The sequence below is a fragment of the Heterocephalus glaber genome, unplaced genomic scaffold, assembly GCF_053883595.1.
Source record: "Heterocephalus glaber isolate CG9 unplaced genomic scaffold, H.glaber_assembly_v1.0 deba00001608, whole genome shotgun sequence".
Taxonomy (NCBI): Eukaryota; Metazoa; Chordata; class Mammalia; order Rodentia; family Bathyergidae; genus Heterocephalus; species Heterocephalus glaber.
Window position 1 is genome coordinate 34412185 of NW_028258379.1, and position 14529 is coordinate 34426713.

Consider the following 14529-nt stretch of genomic DNA (forward strand, 5'->3'; position numbering starts at 1 on the left):
AGCAACAAGCACTAATGTAAAATCACGCTGTAGCCCTGTACTTCACCGTACATTTTCTGAGATAGTGCCTATATTTTGCTTACCATATAAACATTGAAGTTTATTCCTGAAATACCTGCCACTTGCTTGCAATGGATTGTTCAAGTTTTATTAAGTAACTAATGAACAACAGCTAATCAATATTACACACATGAATATTGCCATCTCACAAATAAATACCACCAAATCTGAGCTCAGGTCAATATAAGGTTATCTTCAATATAAGGTCATCTTAAAGCAAGTTATTTTAAAATTCCATTCATGTTGTGGTTTTTATATACTAATAGTAACAATTAATATTACTTATCCTTAGCACAGTGTGCCAGGCACCAAGTTAAATGTTTTTCATACACTAGTATATTTAATCCTTATTTTTCTAAAAAAGCTGATGATACATGTATTACGGTTTCTCTCGTTTTATCAATGAGAAAATGGAGACTGGAGAAGTAACTTACCCAAAGCTCTACAACTACTAAAAGTTACTGAACTAAGATCTAAGTCTGACTGCAAACCCGGGCTCTTCCCCACCACACTAAACCTCCATTAAGCATCTTATTCTATAAATCAAAATAAGGCTTACGAAGAGTCCAACTAGGGTTTAAGCAGTTCTCTGGGACAAAGCAAAGCCCAGAGGAATTCGATGGGATGATTGCTTGAATATGGGAAAGTAGTTTTCTTTATGCCTTTTATAAATCTGTTGTTTGTAACCTCTTTAGGTAATAATTTACTAATTTTTATTTTGCCCAGGGCAGAAAAATTTTCTTCCAGATTTAGTGATTACAACACAATCCCTTATATCATTCCATCATCGGGGAATTGCTTAATAGGCCCTGAAAATGCATATGTATCTGAATGAGAAGCAGGTCCATAGGACTAAACAGAGCAGCAGGTATTGAATCCTATATCACACAGACAATGAATAGATACTGGAAATAACATCAACAGTATTTATTCACCAAAAGTTTGGTTTCCAGAACTCTAATGCATTTGTCCTATGGCTTACCAGAAGTCAGCTTTATGTACCTTTCACAAAAGTTCAATAATAATAAACATGACAATGTTTTCATTGTAGATGAATAGATAACATCATAATTACATGAATCATGCCCACACTACAAACCTGGTCAATATTGAGGCGAAGAGGCATTAATGACACCCTCAAGCAACACTCCTGTGGTGACCTGCCAGACTCAGGACGCACATGTAATGCTTTAATTGTCAACTACAAGACAAGAAAGAGAAAACTGTTTTTCCCCAATGATATGAGCTTGCTCTCATTGAAAAAGAGAAAAGGAAAAAATCGTATTCCTACATGAGGTCAGAAAGTGGAACTGTTTACCCACTTAAAAACCTGAATCTAATTTCTGGGGGGTCATAGTCCTTTTCAAGAATCTTATTACTGACATGGACTCTAAAGGAAAAAATGCGAATGGATATCATACTTGCACACTCAAAGGAGTTTCCAGAGCTGAAGCTAGGCTACAGCCCATCTTCAAAGCCAACTTCTAAGAATCGCCAAAGTGCTGAGCTAAACATTTCTACCTTAAACTTTAAAAATGTTAAAAATCTAGAACACTTCTGGCAATCATGATTATTTTGTACAGACTGCTATGGAATTCTGGTTTTCCTCAGGTATCCATATTTTGGCAACTATAGTTAATGGGCCCTAGAAGTGACAAGCAAAATATTTTTTTAAACATAAAACTTTAAATAGCATATTTCAAAGAAATTTTCATATTGAAATTTTTTTCTCGGGCCAGGAATTTAGCTCAGTGGTTCTGGCACCTGCCTTGAAAGTGCAAGGTCCCGAGTTCAATCTCTGGTACCAAAAAAAAATTTGGGTAGTGGCGGGGCGGGGGGGGCCAGGGATTTAGCTCAGTGGTTTTTGCCGCCTGCTGCACAAGCGCAAGGACCCAAGTTCGATCCCCAGTACCAGGGGAATCTCTAGTAATTTTTGCCCACTCTAATTTTTCTGCTGTTAGATATGACAACAAGAAAAATGCATCTCCAAAACTAATATAACAACCAAATGAGGTTTCAAATCCTACCATGTTGGAATGAGCTTTCCGAGGCATTTCTTTGCTGCAATACAGGTACAAGAATTTGTTCATCTGTGACGTTGCCAGGCGATCTCGGATCTCAAGGTCCTGCACAATGAACACCTGCCGGGAGACTGGGTGTTCTAAGAGGCCCGAGTCACACTCCGGCTTGCACGGGGGGTAGACTTCATGCTGAAACTTCACCTTAGTACAGAACATTTCATTTAAATTAGATTTTCTCAATAAAATGCAAATTTTCACACATCAGTTTCTTTGATTTCTATCTCAGCTCATAATGCCATTTTTGAAAAATTAAATGAGATTTCTTCATTTGTTCACTTATTTATTTGTTGATCTATTTGTACCCTACCATCCACGGATAAGCTTGACTAACAATTCTTATCTGACCTCAGTAAACTCCCTTATCATTTTCAAGCAAAATTCTCATTTGGAAAACATAAAATTATCTTGCATGCTGATGAAAATATACAAAAATCAATCAATTGAGGAGGGGTTCAAGTTCCAAAAGAGGGCAAAGATACAATTAAATTTTAATACGGAATTGTCATCACTACAATGTTTCCATGCTCACTATCCTAAATGCAACACTTGGGCCACCTCAACAAGCTGACAATATAAAGTGTGGGTACCATCCTCAGGGGCCTGGCTCCATGGCCCCAGACGTTCGTTTGCAAAGGCCCTGCCACGGGTCTTACCCACAGCTTCCCAGGCAGATACTCTGGAGCAGTGGGTCACCAAGTGACCTGGGACCAGTAGTCCCAGCATCACCTGGGACTCATTAAAAATGCAAATTCTTCAACTCTGTCTCAGACTTGCTGTATCAGAAATCCTGAGATGGGGCCCAGAGGCCCGTGTTTTAAAGGGAATTCTGGGATTCTGAGCTCACTCAACTCTGAGAACCCCTATTCCAGGGGCAGCCATAAAAACACCTTGGACTTCCTAGAACATCTGAGGAAGAAAGAGGTAAGTCTTCTACACTTAGATATACTTAGTACAAGATCCTTGTACTTTTCTAATTCAGTGGTTAGAACTAAAGGTTCAAGACCCATGGGGCAGGGGGTAACCAAAAAATCTTCACTAATGCTCCTATCTAGGTGGTTTTCTTATTTAAATGACATCCTACCTTGCTTAATTGTATTTCCATTAAAAAGTCATGGTTCCTTCCTTTCCCCCCACATACTGTATTGCGTCCATGTCTTGTGGGTGTGTGAGAAGGTGAACTATGGGGACTACTAAAAATGAAAACAAAAAGAGAAAAGATATTGTTTAAGAACATCCAAAGAAATTTAATGAATGCCATCAGAAAATTAATATGAAAAGAGAAAATAAGATTACACAACTAGCTATATTTTTCTATTCTCAAGATAATGAAAATATATTTTATTACTGCCATTAGTCATCTGCTTGATAAACATGCAGACAGAACTATAAGAAAACCTAATTATGCTGCTAGAGTCCATATCACAGGATACACCTGGAAACGAAACCTCTTTATAACTTTCTTGTTATCTCAAAAACTTTTTTAGGTCAGAGTACAAGTCCTAAAAATGCTAATGGTTAATAAAGAAAAGTGTAATCAAGTGAGAAGTAACTTAAGTCACAAGTGTTTTGAAGTAATTTTAAAGCAAAAACAGTGCTGCTGGATGTGGTGGCGCATGCCTATAATCCCAGCACTCAAGAGGCTGAGACAGGAGGACTGCTGTGAGTTTGAGGCCAGCCTGAATTACAGAGCGAGACCCTATCTCAAAAGAAGAAAAAAAAAAGAAAAGAAAAAATAATGTTAAACAAGTGAACCAAACGTCACTGCTCCATGAAGCCTTTCATGCTTCTCTCCACCCCAAGAGGAATGCTGCCCCCTTGCCTAAGCTCTGCCTCACTCTCTTCCTGCACTACAGAACACTGCATGTGCCCCCTAAGTGCTCCATGAGATAGCTCTCTGCATAGCACTACTGGATGCTGGGAGCTCAGGGCATGAGTAGTCCTTGCCTCCTGACACACAGACTCCACTGCCCTTGGTCACTCACATGACTGTGCCTCTCTCCCCTGGGAACTGGGGGAAGGGCTGGGCCCTTTTGTTTGGAACAGACACACAGTAGATCTGAAAACTTTCTCCTGAATGCAAATCATATAAGTTGATATTTTAGTAAAATAAATAAATAAAACAAGCAACACAAATAAGTTCACAAATGGAAAGCTTTAAGTGTAGCATTGAAATTACATAGTTTTAAATACTAATTTATTAATTAAGATAAACTTTACGTACTTTTCTATGGAAAGAATATAGTCTGTCAAATAAACATACAGAAATTAACTTACATATAACTTTTTGCAGGAGAAGTAGGAGGAACTGTTCCAAAATCTTTGCCTCCATACAGATGCCACACAATAGAGACTTCCTTAACCACATACCGAATTACAGGAATGGGAAAGTGTAGTGGGGCTTTGCTCGTGTCTGTCTTCTTAACAGGCAGGCTAAAATAATTATCTCTTATCACAATGGCATCATCAACCATGATTCTTATAACTGGTTCTTCTTCCTTCTCCTGAAATCAGTCAACAGGTAACATGTTCTCATCGCTTTAGAAACAACTGTTGAGGGCACAGATCTCAAAGGGATTTTTTGAGTCTGTATACTTTTTAAGAATTTCAATATGTAAAATGAGGTAATAATTTCTGACAGTAATTATCACATAAAATACTCTGTTTCATCAAGAAAATGAACTCTCTTCCTGCTGCACATAAAATACCCCATGAGCATTTTTTATAGCTTACAATTTGGCTCTTGCTATGTGTTTGATAATAAAAAGGCACAGACTGTGTGCGTGTTTGTTGTTTAAAGTCAGTATTGAGCTCTCAACCAAAACTTGACAAACTTCAACACACTGACCAAATTATTGTGTTTCTAATAATAGCTTTATTCTGAGCTTCAGTGCTTTGATTTTTTAAAAATTCAACTAGAAGGTTCTCAAAATTTAGTAACAAATGCAGCCACCTACTAAGGCACTAGGAGAAAATTTAAGAATGTGTGTTCATCTCAGCCTCCAGCCTGCACACTTCTCATCCTCCCAGCTCTCAGACTATGTCTTGGTGCACCACATCCTCCTGCCACTTAATTCTATAGCCTCAGGAGTCACCTTACAGAAGACATCTGCAGTTCAAAACCTATGTAGGAAATCTTGCAAATACAGAGTCTCTCTCTGAGTCTCTGAAGATGTGCCAAAGAAAAAGTAATAACAACCATTTTCAACCAACAGTAAATTACAAAATTAAGTAATTCTGAACTGTATGGCATTAACAAAATCTAAAGAATTTTCTCTGGGTATGCTTTGGTTAACTTAATTTGTAACATAATTTTAAGGTCTCAAAATGTCAATGATTTATTACCTGAACAGCTGCTTTTGGTGCAAAAAGGATGCAAAAGTCATCACTTTCGGTAGGCACACCTGACATAGTATCACCGATCAGGTGGTGTGTGAACGAGGCGTAAGCGGGGCCAGGCTCCTGAGACACATTTCCACTCTCATCTGGGAACAGGAAGAGGTCTGAACAACATGGCTCCTGAATCTGAGATTTTTCATCCAAAACACCTGGATAAAAAGAACAGACCATTTTGGCACACTTTGAAACACCAACAATAATAACACTAACTATCTTAACCAGGTGTCAGATATATATTGTGTTGAGTGCTTTCACCTGCAAAGTCTCACATATTTCTTACAGTAATTTGATGGAACTGGGGTTTAAGAAGAGCTAAAGTAACTTGCCTAAAACACCTTATCCAGAGGCAGAACTACATCAGAGACCATTCATAGAAGACTAATAATAACTTGAACATTCTCTCAAAAAATAGTAAATGGCAGTGTCATTAAGTAGAGACAGCTCCCTCTGTTATTTAGCATTAGGGAAGCTCAGGAATCCAGTAGTGGTAGAGTAGGGCTGACTGGAGTTTTGCTTTGGCCAGAATTTCAAACTCGACAATTCTGTCCTGTGAGTAAAGCTCTGGAGAAACTTCTTAGGAAATGCTGCAAAAGGAGGGGAAACTGGTTACGTCTAACAGAGCCTCTCCTAAAACTATACATCTCTGCTTGTGGAAGGGGAGAGAGGAACAGCTGCCAAGCATGTAGGGGAAGAGGGCAGATACTAAGCAACAGAAAGACGACTATTTCTTCAGCACTAGATACCCACACTGCATACCTGTTCTCAGGTAGCTCTTTCAATATGAAGTTCAAAAAAAAATAGCATACGCATGTATGTGGGCACATATTTTATACATTTATATTACACGTGAAAGTCACACTGTAATGTAAGAACACAAAAATGAATGATGTCACATTTTGGCCTCAAGTGGTTGGTTCACAAGATTTTAAACTGTTACAAGGCAGCATCTCGGCATTCCACATCCTCATAAGTGCCCAGTGCTCAGTGAAGAATGATATTATTAAAGCCATTCAATGAATACTGATTAAATATTCCTTCCCATGTACGAAGATACCTCTTGCTATTTATTACAAATTAGTACAAGGAAGCTAAAAGTCCCAGTTTACCTCCTTAGTTCTAATTCATCCTAAATTAAAATGAAAGCCATACCAAATGCTAAACTTGTATAACACCATGAAATATTTAAAAATTAAGATGCCATGTAATTCCAGCTACTCATGAAGCTGAGGCAGGTATATATTGAGTTCAAAGAAATCAAGACAATTTAGCAAGACTGTCTCAAAATTTAAAAAAAAAATTTTTTTTAAACCTAAGGATGTAATTTACTGGTTGAACACTTGCCTAGCATGCACGAGCCCCTAGGTTCAATCCTCCGTTCTGAAAAAAGTAGATAAATAAATTAAAAATAAAACTATAAAAATTCCACAATATGTAGAAATAGCTATATTTTTCCAATTAAAGAAACTCTTTTTGAAATAGAGGCCTCAAAATATATAGATGCTTCCATTTGGTTTTGAAGCTTTTCAATCATCCAGTACCTCCTCTCATCCAACTCTGTGTCTGATTCCTGTCACTAAGGGAACATCTTTGCTCTGGTAGGCCAGTGACAGCAAGATAACTAAGGCTCACATTTGCCTCTGTTCTGACACAGGCCCATCCAGGACCTTCTCCCCCCTCTCCACATACCTAATTCCTGTGCACTTTTAAAAGCCAACTCATCTTATTTTCACTACAGTCCCATGAAGCTTTCCCAATCTTTTCCAAATAACACAGTATATGCCACACTTTGAGGGCTTTTCCTACATCATGTGTCAATCACTCTAAGCATCAGCATCAGTCTAGTGCCAGTTTGTTTCCCTAGGGTGTGAGCTATCAGAAAACAAGTTTTAGGGGATTTAGCTCAGTGGTTCCACCACCTGCCCTGCAAGCGCAAGGACCTGAGTTCGATCCCCAGTATTAAAAAAAAAAAACCCCAAAAAAAGAAAACACATTTCGTGTCCCACCACTCTATATCCCCTGTATCACCCTGGCCTGTGTTATTTATCTACTAGATACTCAATATGACAAGCCTACTAGCTAATAAATATCCACCAAACCCAGACATGTTACTGTACTCAAAACTTTATGAGAACCTAACATAAGACTCCCAGAACAAAACCCTTGCCTTACCATTAGCCTGTGGTTTTACAGACGAAGTGGCTTGCTGCGGATCGATCTCCTCCATAGCATCACTCATCAGATCTCGTAAAATCTGCTGATCTGCTTCAGGAAGCACTGGTCCACGTGAGGATGACTGACCACTGGACTCTACCTAGAAACAAAAACCTTAATTAAAAATAACAGAAGATGTGTGCAGTGTGGCATGTACCTGTAAGCCCGGCTACTCAGGAGGCTGAGGCAGGAAGACTGTTTGACCCCAGAAGTTAGAGGCCACCCTAGGTATATAAACCCTATATAGACCCTGTCTCAAAAAAAAGAAAAGAAGAAAGCTGAAAATATCTTTAAGAGGCAACTCCTTACATTTATTTTATCCTAGAAAATACATTTTACAGAAACATCAGAAACAGAATAATACTGTTTTTCTATATTCTGCCCAGCAGCTATTGCATTTTCATTTTTTAGTATCGTCACTGTCACCCCAACTACAGGCAATTAGGAATAAATGTGTCATCACTGAAAGGTACACAGGGAACTGAGATCTCACAGGGTCAATGCCCTGGGAAAGAGGGAAACAACTCTGCTATAGCTGGGGAGAGGAGCTTGCTCATTAAGTTTGATCTGCTCAAATCTGTTAGCTGAGAGGACATTCACCCTTGGAGACAAAGCCAGGACCTCTCAGGACAGCAGGGGCATACAAAGGAGGGAAACTCTACTACATGATCACTCACAGGGCTCAACTCCAGTACTGCTGCTTCACCACTGGTCAGTAAACTGCAGACTTGTTAAATCTAAGTAATGCTTTTTAAAATGTGAGCATGACTCTAAAATGGAAAGATCTAAGTTGAAAGGACTAATTTAAAATATCTTTTAGTAAAATGGGAAATGTTTTTGTTTTCCTTTTTTTGTACGGGGGGATCGAACTTGGGACCTTGCACTTGCGAGGCAGGCGCCAGAACCACTGAGCTAAATCCCCAGCCTGGGGAATGTTTTTAAAGAGAGAATAAATGTGTCTCAAATCACATTAGCAGTGAAAATACAGCATGAATAAGGAGTCACACACACTCAGTGTGTCTGTGAACAAAACACAATGCAACGCTAGTCAGAACTTCCCAAGGGAGGTGCCCTGCACTAAGCAGACTGAGAATTCTGTTCACAGAAGAGGCCATGAAGAAAAATGACCTAAAAAAGACAAATGCGAAGCAAACAAGACATTGTGCAAGCCCGACATGAAAGGTCAGAAAGGTAACACTTGGGGCAAAAGAAATCACTGGACTCAAAAAAAAAATATCTGAGTCTGTTGCTGTTTCTCCTACTAATTGAGGACAAATCACCTAAATGATCTGGGATTTATCTGATTCATCTATAAAACATGGACAGTAATCATTAACTTCTCTTCTCACTGGGTTGTCACAAAGGAAAAGAAAAACATACATGAGAAAGTATACTGGAAGCTAAGCTAGGCAGCGCTACAGATAACAAAGGGGAGTCTGTTACAGAATACCTCCTCTGCTAATACTGACCCCCATCTAGCTCCTCATAGCATTTTTATATACAATTTGCATACAATACCTCTTAAATACATGTTTTCTTTATTCCCTGAAAACAGATGAAAATAATCTAACTCTGGAAAAAAATTACTGTATTAGATTTGTTAAGAAGACTAATGTTCTGACATAAAGAATATCAAAAGATAGAATGTTTGTCCAAAAGGCCCAGGGTTCACCTTTACTCAGATGAGAGAAGGCTGGCTTTGCAGCGCTTCTTTTCTACCTAATGACTGTCAGGGCAGTCTCGGTGACACAAGCACGTCAGGCCTAGGGCAGACTAGGGGATAGCACTGCCAACTGTACCTTCGACTTCCTCTGAGGGGCGCCAGGCTTTGGGGCCAGCTTGTTGGGGACGTGCAGGTCACCATAGCTCGCGATGTACTGAATGAGATTCATCAGTGCAGCACAAGAGTCTGAGCACGTTCGAACATGGATGCTATCGCTGGAGCAGTGCAGCTCAAAGCGGGGCTCAGTCTGCACAGGACATGGAGCAAGAAGGAGGGAAATGTTTCCCAAACAGATGAAAATGTCTTTTTTCACATAAATTTACACTAGATAAAAAATACACGATCTTTTGCCATGTCACAGGAAAAATGCATGTATAAAATTTCCACTTAATGGCTTACTTGCTCTCCATCAGAATCAGACTTCACTGCAGTTATGGTTAATTCTAAAAGTCCCATATCCATCACACGAATATAATCTAAAAAGTGTAAATATAATCAACAAAATGTTTGGTACAGATTTCAAACATGCTTATCCAATCAACACCTAAGAAAACTAGCATTTCTTTAAAATTCACTGCAGATAGTATTACAAATATTTATGTGATAGAATCGCTGTACGGTTTCATCTTATGATTTTTTAGTTAGAACCAAACTGTCTTACACTAAATAAATATTTGGAGTATATAAAATTTGATGAATGTAGCTAATGTGTTATAAGAATATTATAACTTCAAACTGAAAAACCAATACCTGAAAAATTCTGAATACACATTACATTACCATTATATCCTTTAATCTTTAAAGATCTTTAATTAGCATCCCTCCAGAATTAAAATGTTGTAAACCCACACAAAAAAACAAAGCAGTATTAATCTACTACAGATTTTAACTCTTACCTCTATTCAAATTTACAGTAACATTATTACATTTGTCAGACAGATGTAAAGCAGCCTCATCCATGATTATTCTGAAGAAAAAAAGATAAAACCAACATCTGAAAAGCTCAGCTTTGAGTATATACCCCATGATCACTGTATACTTAATGGCATCATTCTTTTTGATATGAACATTTTCAAATTTATATACATTTTCTAATATAATTTTAATTTTTTAAAAAATTCATTGTTTATGGCTGCTAGAAATATTTAAATGATGTAAAAAATTTGAGTAATCACTTGCTCAAATTCTAAATTTTTGGCAAGTTTTTAAAAATAGATGCACAAATTCACAAGGTGTTTTGTTCTGTTTCATTTTGTCTAACTGAGGAATGAACTCAGTGCCTCTGTAATGAGCAACATCCCCAGCCCTTTTTCATTTTTTATTTTTGAGACAGAGGCTCACTAAATTGCCCCGGCTAAGCTCAAACTTGCAATCCTCCTGCCTCAGTCTCCCTGAGTGCTGGGATAACAGTTGTGCATAGGCACATCTGGCTTCCAAATTCACAAGGTTTAATTTACAAGGATAGAGTGGGTTAATTGTTGAAAAGTTTACCATATGTTCTAAAAAACAAACTAAGACTCCCAAGAATTAAAACACATAATGAAAAGAGTAGAATAAGACAAATCAACTGAGAAGCAAGAATGAGTAACTTAGACAAGGGAATATGAATAGTACAGGAATGATGATTTTAAAAAAAGATTAAGACTTTAATAAATTGGTTTAGGTAAACATCAGTTAATATGTTTTGAACAGCTACATGTAGCATACAGTGACATTAACACTAGTACCTGAGAGTAGAAGAAGATTTATCCAGTGCAACACTACTAGAAATGCTGAATGTTTCAACTGTAAGAAGAGATCGGACTGGCAAATAAAGGGGCCTGTAATTAAAAAGGGGGGGGTTATCAACTTGATGTAAGAGAAAGTCTTTTTTAAAAACATTTTGAATATAACTCTACTGAACCATGTAGTTTTTAAAACTTAGTACTGTTTTTGTTTTGTGTAGTACTGCAGATTGAACCCACGACCTTCACACTGAGCCACTCCCCCTCCCCTTTTTATTTTGAGACAGTCATGAAAAGTCCTTAAGATGCTCAGGGTTGGGCTCAAATTTATGACCCTCCTGTGTCAGCCTCCCAGGGTTAGAGTACAGGCAGGCATCACAACGCCCAGCTAATACGCACTTTAGATAAAACCCGATTGTTGCATTAGTGACCATACCTGTAGCCAAGTGCACAACCCCACAGATGAACATGAAAAGTTGTGAATGAAGCTGGAGGGTTATATCCCAACACAGGCTCATCAGCAACGTTCAAGAAATATGAGATCTGTAATCAAAAAAGTATAAAAAGGCATTGGTATATTTAATAAGTATAAAACAAAGTATTGCACAGAAAAAGCAGTCATTTAATTGGAAATTCATAATGCTAAAAGAAAAGTCCTTTTGAAGGAATGTACTTCAAGTTGTATACACACACAAAAAAGGGGAATCATGATAGGTGACAGATATGTTCATTTGCCTGATGACAGCAGTCATTTCACTGTGTATATCAAATCATCATCCTGTACACCTTACATATTTACATGAAAAATAAAATTTTTAAGAGTACAGTACTTGCAAAGTAGAATCTGGACTGTAGGCAATCATCCAACAATTGCGATGCTATAAAATCTCAGAAAATCATCTTAATAACAAAGTACATATAATTTTACATTATTTTTCTTAGAACAATCTTATAAAAAATTATTTGTCGAAGACTATTTGGAAAAAAAAAAATCCAGTTTTCTAATTAACCGGTGAAGTATATGCTTTTCTATATAACTCATTCTTGAAGGAAGTTCATTTTCTTAATTTATACTCAGTTTAAAATCCAGGTCCTGTCACCAACATCTATTCTCTCACATTTCTAAAGAAATGAGGAGATTCTGCTCTCTCCCTCACAGCTGGTTAAGTGTTGATACTAACCATCTACTCCCTAAATATAGATAGGTACCTTCATGTTTCCTAAGTCCTTAAAAACGTACAAGTTTTTAAATAATTTATTATACTTCCAGCACAGTGAAAAATTCCTCTTTCCAAAGAACATGAAAAAAACAAACCTATACTTGTTTTTCATTCTCACATAAAGAAAAGCTAACTTTGTCCTCAAAGTTAATTTGCTTATTCCTCAAAGTTAGCTTCATACTTAAAGGTCCTTATTACTCAAAAACAACCAATCTAACACAACAGAAATTTTTTTTTTTTGTACCGGGGATGGAACTCAGGACCTTGCGCTTGGGAGGCAGGTGGCGGCACCACTGAGCTGAATCCCTGGGCCCCACAACAGAAAATTTTTTTAAAAAACATTTTTATGGGACTGGGGGTATAGCAACAGAGTACTTGCCCATCAAGTGCAAGACCCTGGTTTTGCTCACCAGCACTGCCAAAAAAAATTATTTTTGAACCTTAACTCTATTATGTAGAGGTGATTCAACTAGAAATTAATTACAGAAATCCTAATAAAATACTCTTAGAGTAGCATCACAATAATGCCCTAGGGTAGTGATGGCGAACTTATGGCATGTTATTTGTTTTTCTTTTAATACAAAAGATGTCAATGAGTCGTTTTTTTCTAAACTAAAACCTCAGTGTTCAGGTTTAATTGCAGTGTTGGTACTTTGTGGTAACTAAGTGGGTTTTGGGTTGCAGTTTGGGCCATCTCTCAAAGGTTTGCCATCACTGGCCTAGGGGATAAGACAGAAATCATGACACTTAAAAATCTTCTGTTTATAAAAGCAAGACTTGCTTTGTTTATAAATATCAGGCTCTATTTTACAGGCATCTATCAGTCCTGGAACACAGAGTACCTTCCTTTTCTTTAATGACAAAAAGACAACTCTATCACTGAGAAGTTTTAGAAACCAAACTTTAAGAAAAAAATCTATTGGGCTGGGGATTTAGCTCAGTGGTGCCGCCGCCTTCTCCACAAGTGCAAGGTCCCAAGTTCTATCCCTGGTACCAAAAGAAAAAAAAAAAAAAAATCTATTACTTTCTGGGGTGATCCTAATGTTGTGTTTCTTGACCTAAGGGTGGTGACACATAGTATTTGCTTCATGATAATTCACTGAGGAGAACATTTATGACCTGTGACCTTTTTCTTAAGTGCATTATATGCCAATATAAATTTTAAAATAAACTGAACATAACAGCTGCCCTACCTGTTCATGCCAGCTAAGCCCAGAAGGAAGCATTCTGTGCTGAAGAGTGGCTCCTTTCAGTCCTACAGCAATAAGAAATTCCTACAGAGAACAACACAAAGAATTATATTTACCACATATGGAAACCTATAACTCAAAAGTTTTCCCAAGTATACAATCAATATTAGCTAGTACTTAAAGGTATAAAACACAAACCTTTGTATTGGACTCTGACTTATCAGACAGTATTTTGACTGCCACCGAGAGCATATTCAGATTGTCTCCTCCCACAGCATCTGAGGCAGCTCTACTGAGCCCATCTTCTTCAGAGGCATAAATAGTAGGTTCCAACCAATGCGGGCGGGTTGAGCAGGGCAGGCGTGTTTCCATGGGAAGAATCACTCCATCCACTATGCCTAGACCCACCATGGGGTGAAAATATTAACAGAATGATTACTTGAAATTAGTTCTATGACTGTCTGGGCTTCTATAAACTCAAAACAAAAATTCACATACAAGTCAAGTAGCCCTTAGTAGCCCTTACCTGAAATGCCCTGGAACCAGAAGTATTTTACATTTAGGGTATTTTCAGATTTTGGAATTTTTACATATACCCAATGAGATATCTGGGGAGGGGACAATAAATTCCTCTGTTTCACATATACCTCAAACACATAGCCTGGAAATAATTTATGCAATATTTTTACTGTCTGTGTTTTGACTGTGATCAATCACATGAGGTCAAGTATAGACTTTTCCATTCGTGGCATCATGTCAGCACTGAAAGCTGTGGATTCTGGAGCATTTCAGAGTTTGAGTTTTCAGACTGGAGATGCTCAACCTGTATTTACAAATCCTGGCAGCATGATAACCAAGACCTAGGCTGGCATTAATTTATCTGTCCCTCTTTGCTAATGCTGGTAGAGCAGTGTTCAGCTGACT

The 14529-nt window shown here is 37.8% G+C and overlaps 1 protein-coding gene across 2 annotated transcripts in view; it reads right to left on the reverse strand.

The window, feature by feature from the left end:
* Atg2b (autophagy related 2B) overlaps positions 1 to 14529 on the reverse strand; it is an 81779-nt gene that overhangs the window by 14265 nt on the left and 52985 nt on the right. For both annotated transcript variants that reach the window (XM_004836995.4, XM_004836993.4), the window contains 13 exons: positions 13804 to 14003; positions 13609 to 13689; positions 11632 to 11738; positions 11199 to 11291; positions 10368 to 10438; positions 9871 to 9947; positions 9548 to 9718; positions 7707 to 7848; positions 5484 to 5686; positions 4416 to 4642; positions 3223 to 3331; positions 2088 to 2282; positions 1160 to 1261 (listed from right to left, as the gene is read on the reverse strand). In XM_004836995.4, coding sequence (XP_004837052.2) covers positions 1160 to 1261; positions 2088 to 2282; positions 3223 to 3331; positions 4416 to 4642; positions 5484 to 5686; positions 7707 to 7848; positions 9548 to 9718; positions 9871 to 9947; positions 10368 to 10438; positions 11199 to 11291; positions 11632 to 11738; positions 13609 to 13689; positions 13804 to 14003 — 1778 coding nt within the window. The remainder of the gene's footprint in view (positions 1 to 1159; positions 1262 to 2087; positions 2283 to 3222; positions 3332 to 4415; positions 4643 to 5483; positions 5687 to 7706; positions 7849 to 9547; positions 9719 to 9870; positions 9948 to 10367; positions 10439 to 11198; positions 11292 to 11631; positions 11739 to 13608; positions 13690 to 13803; positions 14004 to 14529) is intronic.